The sequence below is a fragment of the Sceloporus occidentalis genome, unplaced genomic scaffold (genome assembly GCF_023333645.1).
Source record: "Sceloporus occidentalis isolate IW3139 unplaced genomic scaffold, rSceOcc1.0.p SCAF_338, whole genome shotgun sequence".
Classification (NCBI taxonomy): Eukaryota; Metazoa; Chordata; class Lepidosauria; order Squamata; family Phrynosomatidae; genus Sceloporus; species Sceloporus occidentalis.
Genome location: NW_028317318.1, coordinates 536,005 through 556,492, shown reverse-complemented (window position 1 = coordinate 556,492; position 20,488 = coordinate 536,005). Strand labels below are relative to the sequence as shown.

At 44.6% G+C, this 20,488-nt stretch overlaps 1 protein-coding gene across 1 annotated transcript in view; it reads left to right on the top strand.

Moving 5' to 3' along the window:
• The first annotated feature begins 6,736 nt into the window (after positions 1-6,736).
• Positions 6,737-20,488, top strand: part of LOC149274292 (sperm-tail PG-rich repeat-containing protein 2-like) — a 164,074-nt gene continuing 150,322 nt past the window's right edge. The window contains exons 1-5 of the mRNA XM_089505676.1: positions 6,737-6,743; positions 16,425-16,550; positions 17,210-17,316; positions 18,723-18,878; positions 19,683-19,847. Coding sequence (XP_089361802.1) covers positions 6,737-6,743; positions 16,425-16,550; positions 17,210-17,316; positions 18,723-18,878; positions 19,683-19,847 — 561 coding nt within the window. The remainder of the gene's footprint in view (positions 6,744-16,424; positions 16,551-17,209; positions 17,317-18,722; positions 18,879-19,682; positions 19,848-20,488) is intronic.

The following is a 20,488-nucleotide window of genomic DNA, read 5'->3' as shown; positions in this document are numbered from 1 at the left end:
GGGGAAGAAGAACAGGAGCATATCCACAAGGGGGAAACAGGGGTACAGGTGCTGGGAAGAGGCAAAAGGAGACCAGGGGAAGAGGGGTACAAAAAAAAAAAAAAAAAAAAAAAAGGAAGGGGGGAGGGGGGAGAGAAAGGGACAGTACAAACAAAGAATTACGCAAGCAGGGGGCAGATAAGAGGATCTTGTACATACAACAGCCAATAAAACCACGTGGCCAAGTAGCGCTCATGCCCCCCGTCAGCAGAGAGACTCAACTCCTCCAGCATCCGTATCTGCTCAACTCGAAGAACCCAGTCTCTGAAGGTGGGGGGGGCGGGATCACCCCAATGCAGAGGGATCAAGGCCTTAGCCGCCACCAGGAGGTGGCGGATCACCGATTTCCGGAACCATCTGATTGAGTGAGACGTGAGGTGGAGCAGAAAGAATTCCGGGGTGAAGGGGAGGATCTCATCTGTAAAGTGATGGAACTGGGAATAGATAGTTTCCCAAAAAGGGGTGATAAGTGGGCAATGCCACCATATGTGAAGAAGAGATCCCGGGGTGGCGTCGCACCTCCAACACTGGTTGGGCACATCCGCACGGTACACGGAGATGACCGCAGGTGGGCGGTACCAGAGAGCCAGAAGTTTATAGGCCATCTCCTGGTCTCTAGTGCTCCGCGAGCAGCGGTGAGTAAGAGTGCAAATCTTGTCCCATTGTTCCTTTGTGAGAGAGACCTGCAAATCGGATTCCCAACGCCCCATGAACGATGGGGGGGTAGGATTGAAAGCATCAAGGAGGAGACCATAGAGGCGGGAAACGCCATGGGACGGAAGAGTAGGGGCCACACAGAGTTCCTCAAAAGCCGTAAGGGCACGTGACAAGTTGTGTTTCTGTGGCAAAGACCGATAGAAGTGGCTCAGCTGAGCATATCGGAAGACCTCCGAGAAAGTAGGTGGATGGTGAGACGAAAGCTGGTCCAAAGAGGAAAGACCAGTCGGGGACACATACGAGCGAATACACGAGGACTGCGTCGGGGAGGAGGTGGAAAAGAGAGCAATGCCCTGTCCAGGAGGGAAATCAGGATTATCCCTGACAGAGGTAAGGGGGGAGGGGATGGTAGACAGCCGGGTCTTCCGGACAATGGAAAACCAGGTGCCCAAAGTAGCATGAATAAACGGGTGCGGCGCAGCCAGGCTCCTAGCCGTCGGGATGAGCAGCCATGGTAAAACCCCTGCGGGGAGACCTAACAACTCAGATTCGATCCCCACCCATTGCTTAGACCGGGGTCCATGAGACCACTCGAGTACTCGAAGTAGGTGACACGCCCTGTAATAAGAGCGGGGACAAGGTAGGGCCAGACCCCCCCTAGACTTGGGGAGTATCAACGTGGAGAAACGGATGCGCGGTGCCCGAGGGCCCCATACATATCGCGCAAAGGCAGTGCGGAGGGAGGAGAAAAAGGAAGGGGGTACAGATATGGGGAGAGTCTGAAAGAGATAGAGAATGCGGGGCATGATGGTCATTTTCAGAGTATTAATCCTCCCTACCCAGGAAATCGTCAGACGCCGCCACGATAATAAATCCGTCCGTAACGTTGACAGTAAGGGTGGGAAATTATAATGGAACAGCTGGGGGAAGTCGGGAGAGAGCCATATCCCCAAATACTTCAGTTTAGGGCAACACCAGGCAAAAGAAAAGGACGACTTTAAGGAATCAACCTCGCCACGGGGCAGGGTCACATTAAGGATTTCCGATTTGGACGCATTAATTTGAAAGTTCGTGAGGGCACCATAGAGCGAGAACTCCCGGAGGATATTGGGGAGCGAAATGTTGGGGCGGGAGACAATGAACAGGAGATCGTCCGCATATCCCAGGATCTTATGTTGGGTGCCCCCCACCCGAAGGCCGCTGACGTCCGGATTCAACCGCACCGCCTGAAGGAAAGGCTCCAGGGAGAGAACAAACAGCAAGGGGGATAAGGGACAACCCTGACGGGTCCCATTACGGATATGAAAGGGAGCCGAATGTGAACCGTTAATGCGGATGCGGGCTGAAGGGGTGGAATATAGAGAACGGATCCAGGTAAGGAGACCCGGGCCAAAACCCATATGCGTCAAGGTGGATAACAGAAAGGACCAGTTCACCCTATCAAAGGCCTTTTCTGCGTCCGTAGACAACAGAAGAGCCGGAGTACGGGTAAGTTTTGCATAGTGCATGAGGGATAGGGCTCTGATGGTACTGTCCCGGGCCTCACGCCCAGGGACAAACCCAGTCTGGTCGGGGTGGATCAGGGACGTCATAAGAGGCTTTATTCGATTGGCAAGGATCTTGGCGAATAGCTTTAAGTCAACATTTAGTAGGGAAATAGGGCGATAGCTACCACATTGCTCCGGGTCCTTGCCTGCCTTGGGGAGCAGAGTGATGGAAGCCATCAGGGTATGATCGTGAATTTGGCCCCCTTTCAAAATGGAATTAAAAGCGCTCACGGAATGGGGACCCAAGAGGTCCTTAAATTCCGAATAGTATTTCAGAGGGAATCCATCAGGGCCAGGGCATTTGCCAGGGGGTGAGGACGCTATAGCCAGCATAAGCTCAGGTAGCGTAAGTGGAGAGTCAAGAGAAGCCGCCTCATCCGCAGTGATTTTCCGACGGATCGTCCTCTCCAAGTAGGATCGAATCTCCCCTGACCCATCAGGAGGCGTCGGGCTAGAATCGCCAGAGCGGAGATTATACAGCCGCGCAAAATAATCGTGAAAGCAGGCAGAGATGTCGGAAGGGAGAGAGCGGACCTGACCATCCGGGGAGCGAATCCTGGAAATATAGGTAGGCTTCCGAGTGGCCCGGAGGGCTCTCGCCAGGTATTTGCCCGTCTTATCGCCATGTTCATAAAACAAGGCCCTCGTGCGCAGGAAGGACCGGTGCATTCTCTGATTAAGGATTGTGGCTAGCTCCCTACGCAGCGTCAGCAGAAGCTGCAGGTCGTCCCCCGACAGAGAGGCCTTGTGAGCCTGTTCAGCCCTAGCTATTTGACTATAAAGCTCATCGATCTTTGCCGCCTCCTGGCGTTTACGATGGGAGCAGACACTGATAAAGTGGCCCCGGAGCACACATTTATGGGCCTCCCAAACAGTTAACCCTGGGGCCCCCGGCACCAAATTTTCAACAAAATAACAAGCAAGTAACTTAGAAGCCGCCGCCCGAACCGTGGCATCAGATAAGATTGCCTCATTGAGACGCCATGAGCGCTCCGAGGGGCAAGCGAGAGAGGAGGCCAGGGATATGGAAACCGGGGCATGATCAGACCAGGTGGCAACCCCGATAGAAGAGCTACGTAAAAGGGAGGCATAACGGCAGGGGAGAAAAAAATAATCAATGCGGGAATAGGAATGGTGTGGTGTAGAATAAAAGGTGAAATCCTTATCGGCAGGGTGCAGGGCCCTCCAGCAGTCGACCAGTTTATGGTCCGAGAGAAGACAAGAGATCGACCGCAAGACGCGACGGGGCGTTCTCGTAGAACCCGCAGACGTGTCAAGAGGAGGATGTAGGGCCACATTAAAATCACCTCCCAGCACCAGAATCCCCTCTTGGAAGCCCTCCAGCCGCCGCAAAACATTGCGTAAGGTGATATGTTGTCCCCGATTGGGCAAATACACATTCACAAAAGTGTACAACTGATGCAGAATCGTCCCCTTCACCAAAAGGAACCTCCCCTCCGGATCGGCATGAGTATCCATCACTTGAAAGGGGACACGACTAGAGAAGAGCACAGCCACACCCTTAGTCTTTGCTGACAGATTATTACTATAAAAACCAACGGGGAAGGACCTGCCGGTCAATTTAGGAGCACGAGTCTCGAGGAAATGCGTCTCCTGCACAAAGGCGATATCGATCCGTCCCCGTCTCAGTTCGCGAGAGAGGGTGGAGCGTTTTTCGGGGGTATTCAGACCACGGGCGTTAATAGAGAGCAACTTAAGCGAAGCAGACATGATGGACTATGCGCAACAAACAGAGAAAGAGAGGGGGAAAAAAGGAAAAAAAAACAAAAACAAAAAAAAAACAAGGGGGGGCACAGGGAGGGGACAATAGGGTAAGGAAAGAAGGGGAGAGGATAAGAAGGAAAAGAGGAGAGAAGGAGAAGAGAAGAGAAAGGGAAGGAGCAAGTAGCTCACAAACCAATAGAGAAAACACCAACCACGCCCACCGGGAAAACAGAACCGGTATTTCGCGGGCGTTACCGTGAAGGGGGAGAACCAGCCCAGAGAAAAGAAAGGGCCACTATGCGAAATAAGGAAAAATGAAAATAAACAACCAATAAACAGAACCAAACGCGAGCCGCCGCCCGCAACTGCATACAACACGCAACAGACAGGACAAAGCAGATATCGCAAAACAAAGGAAAACAACATAATATAGCGCAAAAAGAATGCTGAGGGCCAAAAGAAAGGGGTCAGACATGATATAGATATGTAAGTGCCGAGGTATGCTTGTGGCAAACAGCCATAGGACCCTCCACAGAGCCATCACATAGTTAGGAGGCCATAGTATCATCCCAGACGGGCCTAGGGGACCAACGTGGGTGAGTGGTGCATTTGTCAGGGAGGGAGGGGGAAAAAAAAAAAAAACCAAAAAAAAACAAAAAAAAAACAAACAAAAAAAAAATAAAAAAAAACAACAAAGTGCGCAATAAGGCCACCGCAATGGATAACAGCACCCCTGCAAGAGGCACCGCAATGGTTAACCACAATAAGAGCTGAAAAAAAAAAAAAAAAAAAAAACAACGTGCAGAAATGGTACAGGTATGGCACAGGCGAATGCACCCCACACACGCAAAAGGCAACACAATGGTGAGTCACAATAAGGGCTGCGGCAGCAACGAGTATAAACAGCGCAGCCATGTAGAGGGTGATATAACATATGCGCCGAGGAACGCATGTAGCAAACATCAACAGCACCCTTGCTGCAGAGGGACCGCAATGATGAACCACAATAAGAGCTAATGAATCAATGTGCAGAAATGGTGCAGGCACGGTGCGAATGGAGGCATTGCGCACGCATAGAAGGCAACACAAAAGCGAGCCACAGTAATAACTGCGGTAGCAGCAGGTATGAACGGTGCAGGCAGGAGGTGGGTAACATAACATACGTGCCGAGGAAACGCAGGTAGCAAACATCAACAGCACCCTAGCACGAGGCACCGCAAAGGTGCACATGGAGCGAAAATCCATAGCACCTCTGCAAGAGGCACCGCAACGGCTAACCACAATAAGTGCTGAAAGGAAAAGAAAAAACAAACAAACAAAAAAAACAAAAACAAAACAAAACAAACAAAAAAAAAAAAAAAAAACAAACAAAAAAAACAATGTGCAGAAACGGTGCAGGTACGGTACAGGCGAACACACCCCGCATGCGCAAAAAGTCAACACAACGGTGAGTCACATTAAGGACTGCGGTAGCAGCCATGAAGTGGGTGATATAACATGTGCGCCGAGGAACGCATGTAGCAAACATCAGCAGCACCCGTGGAAGGGTCACCGTAATGATAAATCACAATAAGATCTGAGAAATCAACGTGAAAACAAAGACATATATATATACAGAACCCCCTTAAAGGGCAAAATAAACCGTAGCAGTTACTGATCACTCCTCAGCCTCCCTGGCGCGATGAGACGATCCAGGGCCGCGGGCAGCCCCGAGCCGAACCGGGGGACGTCCAGGTGCTGCAGAGGGACGAGGGCGACGTGGCAGAGGAGGTCTAGGAGGGGCACCGCCAGGCTCCAGGCCCAATAGGGCCCAATCAGGAATATGAAGGTCTGGCAGCCCCAGTGCCTGCAGGATGCCAGGAAGATCTTGATGGCAGCGCAAGACGAGGGAAGAGTCGCCGTGACGGATAGACAGGGCAAAGGGATAGGCCCAACGGTATGGGATACGGAGCCTTTGAAGTTCTGATGTCAGGGGTCGCAGAGCCCTGCGCGTCTGCAGGGTCAAATCAGACAGGTCCTGGTAGAAAGAAATGGCATTACCCTCCAAGGGCCACGTGCCAACTTCCCGCGCACGGGCCATTATAGCGTCCTTTAAACGAAAGTCACGGAAGTGACAGATGATGTCCCTGGGGGGGTGAGCAGCGGAGCCCCTAGGTCTCAGGGCACGGTGAGCCCTATCCACGGCAGTCTCTGCATCAATGGATCTGCCCATGAGGTCTGAGAGCAGAGTTGTCAAGAGGGCATGGATATCCTCAGGAGGCTCGGCCTCAGGCACCCCGCGGATCCTCACATTGTGGCGGCGGCCCCTGTTGTCCAGGTCCTCGACCCTGCGCCGTATGAGCTGCAGGTAGTGGAGATGATGATCAGCAGAATGCCGGGCCTGTTGTAGAGCCAGCTGGTGCTGTGCTGAGGCATCCTCCAAAGCCCCCACTCTGTGCTGTAAGGACGTGAGGTCCGTACGAAGCGCCGACACCTCATCCCGGACCACCTGCTTTAACTCCAGGATCAAGGTGGAGAAGTCGTTCCTCCACGGTGCCGAGGAAAAAATCCGGGAGATCTCCGGTGCAAGGGAGTCAGGCGGCGGGAGCGGCGCCGGCGCGCCATCATCAACAGAAGACAGGCTGGCAGGGGATCGCGCCTCGTGATCCTCCGGGGCCTGGGAAGCAAGGTCGGCGGGCGTGCGAAAAAACTCGCGTAGCGACGAGGAAGACCCACGGGAGCGGTCACTCGGGGTGGGAGGGTCGGCAGGCAGCTTCTTGTTGCGACCCATGGCCGGTACGTGCAGTCGGTCGTCGGTAAGTTGGCGGGCGGCGGCGGAGCAGAGAGGTTAAGCGGCCATCTTCCCTGGTGGCCGGACACGCCCCCCAAGTGCATATATTTTACATTTATCAAGATTATGTAAATTACCATGTTCCAGACTTTGTATCTTCAAAAAGACACAATTTACCATTAAGAGCTTTTGTAATATTGCTAATAAAAATCAATATTGATCCCTGAGGTACCCCACTAGTTACAAGACCTTCCTCTGAATATACACTATTGTTTAAAGGTTTGGGGTTTCTGATCCATTTTTTGGTATTTTAATGGACAAAATTTGCTCTTCTTTCAGAAATGAGCATATTTCTAAGTGACCCAGAACTTTTGAACAGTTGTATGGATCATTAACTTAAACCCTCTGTCTCCTATCACTCAGCCATTGCCTTATCCATTCAAACACTGCAATTTATTTATAAGGGACAGTGGCAAATGCCATGCTGAATCTAGATATTCTATATCATCTGCTTCACCTTTGTCTATTGTGTTAGTCATCCAGTTCAGATATAAAGTTTGACAGGCTCTCCCTGTAATAAACACGGGCTGTTTCTCATCTGGCAAACCATTCACATCCAGATATTTAACAATAATATCCTTCAGCATGATTTAGCCTCCGACAACCACTGACGTCATTTCCCAACTACCGACGTATAAAGAACTTTGCCGTAAGAAAGCCAAGTAAGCAGGGCAGCTCTAAGACGTGTTTCTTCTCTACTTTTCACCACCACAGCTTGACAGAACATTTTGAAAGCAAATCTGGGTTTACACAGACATTGATTTACTTGAGTGAGCCAGACTGATTAACCCCAAATTTACATGGCCAACACTTAAGTTAAATAGAGTGTATGATTATAGAGTATCCAACGTAATTTGGGATTTTCATACACTTTGAACCCAAATGCCAGTATCACGTCCACATAAGATGTCTAACGGCTAGTAATCTGGTGATGTTTGGACCTTTGCCATCATAAATCATCATAATGTGGTGTGCAATGGTTTTTAAGATGCTGTAATAAAACTGTAAAATGTTTATTTTAGCATGATGACTTTGTCTAAGGTTTGGTGTTCTACTAATCGGTCAGTTTGTAATTGACAGGGACAGCTGGACAGTGAAAGTGCTGGGCGGGATCTTTGATATTTGTCCCTATTTAATTCACATCCTACAACTATGTGCTAATAAATGCATTTATGTATGTAGGATATATTGATCATGGTGTTGTAAATTGTAATAGGAATAATGTATCGAATACCGCATTATCTATGTAACCGTGAATAATTAACACATTTCAAATCACACCGGGGTGATATAATAATCTTCAGTTACGAATGAGCTGTTGCCAGATAATTATCCTGATTCCCTTTTTTGTGCATTGACTTCCAGAAATAGTATGAGAGTATATTTCATTTCAGTTTTACAATTACTAGTATCATAATTTGATTGGAGTATTTTTGTTAATAGTCTGGGAATTGTATTTGTAGCGTAATAAATTCTACTGCCTACCATAAACCTATTGCAGAATTTTAAGAAGTGATTATCTTACATTTTGTAAATGCTTGATAGATCATTTGGCCTGACACTTTTATTGTTTTGTTGTAACTGTGGTTTTTAAACTGTGGGGTGGCAAACATTTTTTGGATGGTACTAAAAAGATGAGAGGTGACACATGGAAATGGTATTTGCTAACTGTGCCATTTTATGTATAAAATACACCAAAACGTAAAGTCAGTTTGTAGCGTGAACAAAAATATTTACATTTCAGTATCCTCAATTCCACTGGGCCAGGCTCAGATTGATCATCTGGTACACAGAACAAGTGCCCAGTGTCCTTCTTAGTGTGGCTGCATATACATCATTAAGCGGCCACTGGCCTTGCAGTGCTAGGGACACTTTTCAGTCCCTTGTCTGGCCCTGCTGGGTCCCTGGGGTTAAATATGGTGATATAAAGGTGCAAGGGATGCAAAAATATGAAGAAAATGCCAAAAAACTGTGACTGTATTAATGGTTCGATGACAACACTTTCCAGAAAGCAGCATTAACACCAAACCATTTTGTTATATTAGTTCCAGAAAAAGTCCTAGGATGCACAAGCACTAAAAGCTTAGATAACAAAGATAAGGCTAAAACTCCTGGTTTGCAAGGTCAGTACTTCTGCTGTGAATATATGAATAACATGAGTGCGTGTTATAAGCAATACAGTCAAAATCATGCCAACTCAAACAGCCAGTCTACTACTTGACTTTGGTGAATACTTAAGACTACTAATTATTGGAAAATGTACATATTTATACAAATCAAATCTTTTACAATCCTTGCAATTGTAGGTTAGACAGAATATGAATGACCACACAGTTTAATGTGCATGCCCCTCACCCCCCATATTTATACCAACTATAACACTCACACTTACACATACTTACTAACAATTGTTCATTGACCCACACTTACACACTCAAGCTAACACACATGGGTGTAGGAACCCCTAAATATCTGGGGGGGGATAGATTTTTTACTGGTAGGGTATACCTGACCATTTCACCAACAGGGACTTTTATGACATTGCATTATAAATACATAGACATTAATATGTAGTTGGCTTCCACTCTTCTGGGAACGACTTCCACAAGATTTTGGAGAGTTTCTGTGGGGAATTTTTGCAAACCATGCCTTTATGGACCTTGTTTTGTACACTGGGGCACAGTCATGATGGAATAGAAAAGGACCTTCCCCAAAACTGTTCCCACAAAGTTAGAAGCATAGTGTTGTCCAAAATGTCTTGGTTTATCACCTTCAGCTCATAAAACGTTCTACTAGATGAATGGGAGAAAATTCCCACAGAAACAGAAAAATCTTACAACCACAGATGGACCGCACTGGACACAGCCACAGGACTACTATGATGTACTGAAGGAACCATCTAAGACTCCTAACATGTCATGCACACAGGAACATATCCACACGCTTAAACACTTGAATAACATACACACGCATGCACACACTAACATACACACACACAATGGGTTAAACAGGTGTTACAGGGAATCATTATCTTCCCTTTAAGTACGACATGCCTGCTCATACACACATATGCACTGCCCTTACGCATGCCTGCCCACAAAAACACACATATACGCTGCAATTGCCTGCAGATACACACTTGCCAGTACTCACACAAATGCACTACCCTTATACACGCCTGCCCAAACATACATAAACTGCTCGCACACACACACACATGCCTCCCCATAAATATACACTGCCCTTGCACATACTTACACAGACGTATACACTATAAGACAAATACACTCCTTATATACACACACATATACACTGCCCATACAGACGTGCACATATACACTGCCCATACAGACGCACACATATACACTGCCCATACAGACGTACACATATACACTGCCTATACAGACGTACACATATACACTGCCTATACAGACGTACACATATACACAGCCCATACACACGTATGCACATACACGCTGCCCTATACACACACACATATGCCTGCCCAAGTGCCCGTACACATGCCTCACCATATGTATATGCACACACAAATCTACCATCAGACCCCCCACCTTCGTTCTCCACATCAGACCCCCCCACCTTCGTTCTCCACATCAGACCCCCCTCCACAACCTTTGTTCTCCACATCAGACCCCCCCACCCACCTTCGTTCTCCACATCAGACCCCCCCCAACCCAACCAAACCCACCTCAACCCACCTTCGTTCTCCACATCAGACCCCCCCACCCCAACCCACCTTCATTCACCACATCAGACCCCACCCACCTTTGTTCTCCACATCAGACCCCACCCACCTTCGTTCTCCACATCAGACCCCACCACCCACCTACCCACCTTCGTTTTCCACATCTCTTACCTTTCTCTTCCTCCTTTCTGCTTTCTCTTCCTCCTTTCTGATTTCTCTTCCTCCTTTCTGATTTCTGTTCCAACTTTCCTTCTGGTTTGCCGCTCGCAGTCTGTGCAGTGCGGCTGCGCACAACTGTTTATGCTGAGCGCCGGGGCTGGATATAAACGTCATATCCCGTCGCCCGGCGCTCAGTTACAGACAGCATGCTGGTGAGTGTGACCTTAATGCAGCTGCAGCCTGCAGGACTGGTTGGGGAGATCACGGATTTCCCTAACCAGTCCTGCAGGCTGCAGCTGCCGATCGGGCAGCTGTGAGCACCCTCACAGCTGTACCCGAGTGCACTCGCCTCACGTACAGCCCTGGGGGGATTTCTATATTATCGGTCCCCCCCGCATGATTTCCTGGGGGGGATCCGTCCCCCCCGCCCCCCCCCCCCGGTTCCTACGCCCGTGCTAACACACACTCCCTCTCACATACACTTACACATACGCATTTATTCTAATACACACTTACACATCCACATTCATGCTCAAACACACACAAATACACACTTACATGCTGCCCTAGCCCCAAACTAGGGTAGCTACCCCAGCCACCCCCTCCGCTGGTGTGTCTTCCCTGAATTAAAAGGAGAACCTTGCTTTTTAGCACCTTTTAGCACCAGTGGTTTTCTACCTATATTTTGTGTCTTTACCATAGCTGTGCAACTTGTAATAGCGTTGTAATCTCTGCCCTTTAATATATTGTGTAATATCACCTATCATGGTTCCACGTGCAATCTCCCTGTATATATCACTACATAAAGTACTGTGCAAAAGTGTAAGGTACATGTGGAAAAAATGCTATAAAGTAAGAATGCTTTAAAAAATAAAAATTTTTATCATTTATTTTTATCATTTAGCAAAATGAGTGAACAGAAGAAAAAATCTAAATCAAATCAATATTTGGTGTGGCCACCCTTTGCATCCAAAACAGCATCCATTCTTGTAGATATACCTGCACAAAATCAGGGATTTTGTAGACATATAGTTAGGACCATAGACACAGTGGTCAGCCAAGGAAACGTAGCGCAGCAGATGTAAGACACATCATGCTTACTTCCCTTCTCAATCAGAAAGTGTCCAGCAGTGCCATCAGCTGAGCATTGGCAGAAAACAGTGGGACCCTGGTACACCCATCTACTGTATGGAGAAGTCTGGTCAGCAGGGCCGGCGACACCTATAGGCAAAGTAGGCGCCCGCCTAGGGCACCTACTTGGAGGGGACACTGGCAGCCGCGCAGCCGCGAACCGCTGGCCGCGGTGATTCATTAGAAGCGCGGCCGTGGCTCGCGGTCACTTGACCGGAGGCAGGCAGCCGCACAGGCAGTGCAGGCTGCAGCCGCGGTCACTATGGGTTTGGGAAAAGGGGAGGGGCTTGTGGGGGTGGGGCCAGGGGGCGGCAAAATGATGTTTTGTCTAGGGTGGCAAAAATCCTTGCACCAGCCCTGCTGGTCAGAAGTGGTCTTCATGGAAGACATTTGGCCAAAAAGCAATACCTCTTACGTGAAAACAAGGCCAAGAGACACAACTATTCACAATGCAGAAAAATGGCAGTCGGTGTTCTGGATTGATGAGTCAAAATTTGAAATAGTTGGCTGGAAAGGAGTGCAGGAATAAGTGTTTGCAGGCATCAGTGGAGCAAAGTAGAGGTTTCTTGCAAGTCCGGAGCTGCATTTTTTAAAATGGATTTAGGTATAAATGGTCTCATTTGGTACAGGCAAATAGTTATCCATCATGCAATCCCATCACAAGGAGGTATCTGATTGGCCCCAGATTTATTCTGCAGCATGCCAACTACCATAAACATACAGCCATAATTATTAAGAACTATCTTCAGCGTAAAGAAGAACAATGAGTCCTGGAAGCGACCATCAAGTCTGTCTGGGATTACATGAAAAGAGAAAAGCAACTAAGGCTGCCTAGATCAACAGAAAAACTCCAAGATGTTTGGAACATCCTGCCTGCAAAGTCCCTTAGCAAGTGTACCTAGAAGAATTGATGATGTTCTGAAGTCAAAGGATGTTTACTCACTTTGCATTTATCTATTTTTGAAAGCATTCTTACCTTACAGCATCTCTCCACAGCTGCCTAAAACTTTTGGACAGTAATGTATACAGTGCCCTCCACAAATATTAGCACTCTTGATCAGTGCAAAGAATACAAGCAAAGAAGGCTATGAAAAAATTGTCTTTATGGTTTAACCCTTTGATCTTTTCTTTAAACAATACACAAAAAATACTCCACTCTAATGGATATCAAACTGCTCTTCATTGGTTGATGCCAAACAAGCCCCCTGCCAGCGACCAATAGAGTCGCTCTTACGGGCCTTTAAATCCTGGTGCGATCCTACAGATTCCCGTATTAACCTCTGCTATACTACAGAAGACTTAGGATAGGCTAGAGGCAGTGAGTTGTATGGGGGGAAGGCATTTCTGGAGGCAGAGTGGCATATAGGGAGTTAAAAGGCATTTTTAGAGGCAGAGTGGCATAAAGGGGGTTAAAAGCCATATCATGGGGCACTCTGCCTCCAGAAAAGCCTTATGCCCCCCATATAACACTCCCCCCCCCGACTTACCAGTGCTTCTGACTCCCTGGTGTCTGGTGGGGGCAGCGGATGGGGGCCGTTCATGAAATTAAAGGGGCCGGCGTGCACGCACCGCGTCGCCCAATGGCCGTGCTTCAGCTCTTCGTCCCATCCCTTTTAAGACGTGGGACGAAGTGCTGAGGAACGGACGGCCATTGGGCGGCGCGGTGAGTGCACGCCAGCCCCTTTAATTTCATTAGGTGCCGGAGGAGGCTTTCAATCTCGCTCGCAGTCTCTCAGCGGCTGTTTTGAATGTTAGTCTGCCGGCCACCTGGCCCATGGACCTGCCGGCCCACTGCAAAATTTATATATAAATATGTATATATATATATATATATATATATATATATATATATATATATACAAAGACGAACACAAAGAAACAAAGATTCTTGGTGTTGTGCGTTTTCGTGTATGTTTGTCCGCCGCCATATTTGTATGTTCATTGATCAGTTGGAACAACAAAAATGCAACATTCATGTTCATTTTCATGTTCTTCCAAATACAAATGAACAAGTCTACTAAATTATACGGTTCTGTGTAAAGGTTTCAGTTGTCCCTCTAAAGGGTGGGGAGATGGCTTTTGGGGTAGGAGGATCATGGTTTGGGATACAATGCTTCTATGCCTACTGTGGGAAGTTTATTGTAATGTGTGTGCCAATTTGTACACTTGCTCAGCATTTGTTTCCTGAGTTATTTTATGTACAAAAAAAATGTAAAAAAATCTCATCCAAAACACCAAATTATAATAGAGAGGTGTTAAGATGAGGAAAGGAAAAATAAAGATCACAGGGGCTCTGTGGACCTCAAATTACTTCTACTGGGAGGTTGTTCCACTTATCCACCGCCGCCTCAGTAAAATAAACCTTCCTTACATTAAGTAACACTTTATTACATTAATAGCATAATTCATATGGAAATACAATTAACAATTTCTGTGCCTTTAAACAAAAATGTGCATGGATTTACCTCTACAGTCAAGCAAGGATTATATCATGACACTTTCTAGGCTGAAACCATCCCTTCCAGCGCTCCTCTAAAGATAAGGACCATTAAAGTCGGCTACGTCTATTCCATATTTGGCTATTGATGGCAAAATAATTCCATTGCGTGGAAAAGACTATTATTACTATTATTTATTGATAAATTCTTATTAATTACAAACAAGACACCTTATACTCCTGAGACATCTAGTGGTTTATATCTGCTAGGTGTCTCTGGAGTAGTTTCTCTCATAATAACTATTTAAGTCCCAGTTAAACTTAACTTAGCCTAAAGGAGTATTTTGTCCCTCAGAATTAGGTGTGTGGGGAGGGTCTTCCCACTGTATTTTTATTGATTGTATAACTTTTATATGTCAGCACTAATAAATAAGTGTAAAAATGACCAAAAAAGTCCATAGTCAATGCAATAGGATCTGAAGGGGTTAATGTGAATTTTGGACCTGCAGTATCCACGGTGTTAATAAGAGGTTATGGCAGAGTCAGGGACAGTGCGGGTCACTAGTGTCTCCTGTGGAGACACAGGGTGTATACGGTACGTTTCCACGTCTCCATGGCAACGCGTCCCTGTTCCGTATTCTCGAACTGCCCATGCCCGATCTAGAACTCGTTTCTTTACCGTGTCCCGATCCAGCTAGCCCCTGCAGACTTATCTCGGGTCATCGCGGGCATATATGCACAAGTGAAATATACCTTCAGACCTACAGGTACGTCCGTACACGTTTTTTTTTTCTTTTTGACGGAAAACTTTTTTGAAGCAAATACGGTAATATTCTTGATAATAAAGATAACATTAATTAGTGACAGCAAAGCAAATAAAGTGTGGTGTTTTTTTTACATTTCGTGGATTGGTATATAATATGGACATTCCCTATTTACTATGAGCGTAACTATGTAGAGGAAGCTCTTCTTCTCCTTGCCATAAATTACTGGTGACTTGGTTGTCCCATTAGTGAAATGCTTGTGATCTGCAACCTGAATGGATTCGGTTCATTATGTCCCTCAGGGCTCCCTGTGCTTTACAATCATGATAACCCTCTATTTCTTACTATTTATTCTATGATTTTTTTTTTATGTGACATTTCTTCTATAAAAAAAGGAAAATACTAAGTAATGTGAAGGTTTGTGTTGTTGGCTTCCTTCTTCATTTGTTTTATGGCAATCTATTGGACCACTGGTGAACCAGCTTCAGAATACCTTGTTTTTACTCCTTTTGGATCTATAATAAAGCACTTCTAGAATTCTAAGGTTTTTAATTTTGAGTGTGTGTCTTGTGGAGATCAGTTTTCCGAATTTGGTTTCTTGTGTTGTGTAGTTTTGAAGCCTAGTTTGCAGGATATAACCGAATATTAACACTGATGACACTTTTGCTAAATGCTACGTTTTACATAACACTAAATAAACCCAAGTAATGTCGTTTAAACCATCTCAACTCTCATGGGTTCTGGGAATCTGCATGTATGTACCCTTAATATTCCCTTATTGGTCCCTTATTGTTAAATGAAAACTGTCACATCACAGCCTTTAATTAAATTGATTTATTGAGATTACTGTGCATTTTGGATTGCAGTCAATATAATTGATTGAGTGATATTTGTCACTATTTTACCTTACTGAGGCTTATATCTGTGACCGAGATGCTTGAACTAATATATCAATCAATTTCCTGTCCTAGTATCAGTGTCTTGCCAGTACCAGACATACTAACAAACACACTTACACTCTCACGCTAACATACACATACTCATTCACTAAAACATACTCACTCCATCACACCTCACTCCTCATCAATCACCACACATCACACCTCATGCTTCATCACACACACCCTTTGCATTGCCTGTACTGGAGCTCTTCCTTATAGCGGGTGTGCAAGGAGCCACAATATTGTTGTATATATTACCCACAAATCTGCAACAGGATAGTATGCACATAAGGTGGTACTGGTGTTTTATATACTGTATGTTAATGTGCCAGTACGAAACATTATTTAATATACTACATGAAAGCCGTATTTAATCTACTGAACTGCAAAATGCACTCTTGGGGTAAAGTAGTAGACCAAGACAGGTAATATACAGTAGCAAATATAAATAACTCTTAAACACCTTCTAATTATTTCATTTTTCCCAGCCTTAAGGTCCAGTAAAAAAATGTATGATCGGGCTCCTCGCTCACTTGCTGTCTGCATAGGCAGCACCCAGGAAAACGTGGGCCCGGGATCTTATGACCTTCGACACGAGAAGACTTCGACAACAGGTTAGTAGATGACAACTACTAGAAACGTGGTACCTGTTCAGCAAAATAGTGTCTATGAATATTATTAGAAGTGTCTTACTAGAAATTTGGTCTTTAACTTAAATAATGGAATTGTCGTTTTACAAAAATGACTTACAAATAACCCCACACATTTAGTTGTATTCAGTACTTGTGCTCACTTTTTTAACCAAAGCCATTTGGCAATCCAGTGTATACAACACAAAATTGGGCATTAAATACCTGTTAGTACTCTGTGAATGGCAGTAAATTGCACACTAACAGTAGATAACTGCTCAAGAAAGCTAATTCAGGGTAGGGTTGGGTTAATTTTACCCTCATACATCATTCGGTAAAGTTTGTTGTTTCTTTTTTGAAAACAAGTAGACATTTCTGCAGAAGAGGACATTTTTTTTAGGAAGAACAGTAAATATATAGAATTCACTTCTTATGAAAATCCAGGGCTAGTCGTGTTGCAGTTGCCGAGATATATGACCTATGACTTGTGGACCTACAACAGCATATAAATATGATCCTGATTTCCATGGCTATGCAGTTAAAATCAAAGAATTGATTTCTGAGTATTGCTGTTTTGTTTGCATCATTTCAGTTTATCTGTCTTTATTTCTAATTTATTTTTAACATCTGAATTGATCTTACAGGTGGATATGCTCCATTTCTATCAATTGCAAAACGAGATTTCACATTTGATATCCAGCAGACGTCGGTTGCTCCTGGCCCTGGTCACTATGATTTATCCAGCATAAAGGTAAACTTGAATTTTTTTGGTAGAGACGTGATTTAAGTGAAACCCAAGATTAACGTTGAATCTTGTGCAAGAAGTGACATAACTACTTAATATAAATTAGACATTCAATTAATGTAATAGATTCAGAATGCCTTTTCTGAGCAAAAGTAATAACAAAATAAAAAGACATCAGTCCACGCAGCAAAATAAAATTATGTTTTTATTAATATGGCCATGTCTAAAAACAGCTCTGAGTTTTCCGAACACTTTGGCAATAAAAAAAAGATGTTACAGAGAGATAGGCTCAAATCCTTCTTCTTTTCAGGTTTTTAGACTTTTTCTTAGAGTAGATGACTTTTCTCCCAGCATGTCTGTTCCGTCTGGGATGATGTACTGTCATTTATGAAGAAGTATGCATTATCAGTATCAATAACGTAGCTAATGTTAAAAACAAATACACATTCATTTGAATTTTGTTAAACAAAGTTTACTTTCTGTTGATAGAAATTAGAAATGATACTAACCTACAACAGTGTGAATTTATAAGTTATGTGAAGTATTAAGTATTTAAAAAAAAAATAGAATTTTGCATAGGTCCAAACTCTTCTTAACTAAGGTTGCCACCTGTCTAGGTTTCGCCTGGACAGTCCAGGAAAAAAGAGGTACTAAGGTGCTAAGGTTGCCACCTCTCTAGGTTTCACTGGGACAGTCCAGGAATAAAGAGGTTCACCTAGGAACTACATTTACCTCCTTCTATCTCGTGTGAGTCCAAATTTTGCATGCAGGGCACTGGGCAGCCCTTGTATAAATGAAATGTGCAGGGAACACACGTGGAAGGAGAGGTAATATGCCACTTGGAGAGTTCTGATGTTGAAGCAGGCTGAACCCAAATGTTATATCTGTAACCTGTAACCTACTCCTACGGCCACACCTATGACGATGGCCCAGTCATGTCCCAGATGCAACCTCTCAAAGAACATTCAAGAAACAGCTTGGCAAAAGGTGGCAACCTTATGGTTGAGTGGTACTCATGCTATATGTACATATTGGTTATTTTAGCGTACCTGCAATGTGTGTGCTACAATGGAGTTGGAACATGCCTACTTTGTTATTGTTGTCTGTATATAGCAAATGAGCTTAAAAATAAATTTAATATTGGGAGGTAGACACAGTCTGAAAATGAGCAAAAAGGATGCTTCGAGTTATTTAAAAGATCTTGGTACTATTATAGTGTATAGCAAAATTTTATTTTAACAATTACAAGCTTGGTTGCAGCTTGCCATAAAGTATGGTTTCAACTGGATACTTTTGAGAAGCTCGTACAGTTTCTGTATGATAAACTTTGTTATTCCTATGTTAATATTTTTCAGTATATTTCAGACTCCATTAGATCAGTCATGTGTAATATTATTATTTTTATTTATTAGGATAAGGTGAAAGGAGGACAAACTTTGCAGAACAAAGAACTACGTTTTAAAGAGTATGTCTCAACTATGCCAGGTCCTGGTGAATATGACCTACTCGTTGGCGTGGATAGAGAAGTACTGAGGAAGAAAGAGGTCACTTCTGCTAAACCACAAAAGGTAAGATGTCATTTTTTTGAGATAGGTGTTTAGGTATGCCTAATTATTTTGCATAGTTATCACTGTACTGGCCTTCCTTGCATTATTAGTTAATAGTAAAACAAGAATAATCAACAGGTTAGGGGGTGAACTATTGCACTGTTCTTTAACAAAAAATGTAAACCGAAACATTATCGATCTGTGCTAGACACTCTTCTGTTAGTTCTGCTCTCATTTTTATGAGTATATTCACTCCTATGTATCTATTCACGCTTATCCAATTTACATAGTTACATAGTTATAGAGGCTGAAAAAAGTTCAGCCTTTCCTATATCGGTTGCTGTTGATCCAAAAGAAGGCAAAAAACCCCAGTTTGGCTCTTTCCAATTTTGCACTAACCAGGGAAAAAAATCCTTCTTGACCCCAAAATGGCAGTCAGATTTCTCCTTGGATCAATAAGCTATTTCCCCATAATTAAAGATTATATCCCCGAATATTCTGTTTTTCCAAGTATCTGTCCAGTTGCTGTTTAAACGTCTGCACAGACTCCGATAAAACTACCTCTGCAGGCAGAGAATTCTACATCCTTATTGTCCTTACTGTAAAAAACCCTTTCCTCTGCTTTTAATGTAATTCTACTATAAAGCCTAATATGAGGACCTTCGCGGTAGTTCCCTTTTTGACTCGCAGGGACATATGATTTATAACCTCTAAACAACAAAGAGACAAGGTGGTTTCTCTAGAGGCAGCATGTTTAGTGTCCTTGAAAAGTTCCTACCACATGGAGACATTGATGCGCTCTACTGACATTTGTTTTGTTTTTAGAGAGTGCTGAGCCAAGTGAAAAGGCATCACAAACCAGGTGCTCCCTCCATTCCTACACCTGGACAAGCCTTTGGTTATGAAGAAAATGAGGATGGTTCTCTTGTTAGACAACCACCACCTGCAATGGATGATACTTTGGGTCCAGCATATTATCTCCTTAGTAATGTGAGTGGAAATCTTCTTCATTCTTACAATGCTTACTTCATTAACTACAGATTTTAATTGAAAAGTGGTCATGACTCATAAAGAACAATCTTATTCAATCATGAATAGATTTCCAGTCTTAAACAAATATTTTTACAGCTGTTTCTGCTACAGTTTAGCAGACACATCTTATGTGCCTCTTATTCCACTTGAAGGTTGAACTCTTCATATGCAGCGGGAGGTGCTAACTAACGATTAAAAGCACCATACTGATTTACTGTTAATGCTGAGTACAGATGTATCCAAGGCCAGGTTTAGGATCATTGGGCACTGGAGCAATTATACAGGAATTCACTGGTGTAACGGAGGCCCCATGTCCAGTGGGGCCCCGAACGCCAGTGCAGCCCCACCAAACCCCTACCCATCCCAGGCTGTGCATACTACATGGCACGAGACCCTGTATAGTCGCTCCAGCATCATCACCGTCCTTTTTTTGTGGTAGTGGAGATCATGGGCTGGACGCGGAGATCATATGATCTTCACTGACTTGATTACTAAAGTGTAAAATTGATGTGCTGTTCCCTATCCTGGCATTTGCTTCACTTAATCACAAAGGGTGCAGCAGGTAGATTGCCTTGCTATGGCCCCCTGCCCTCAATAAA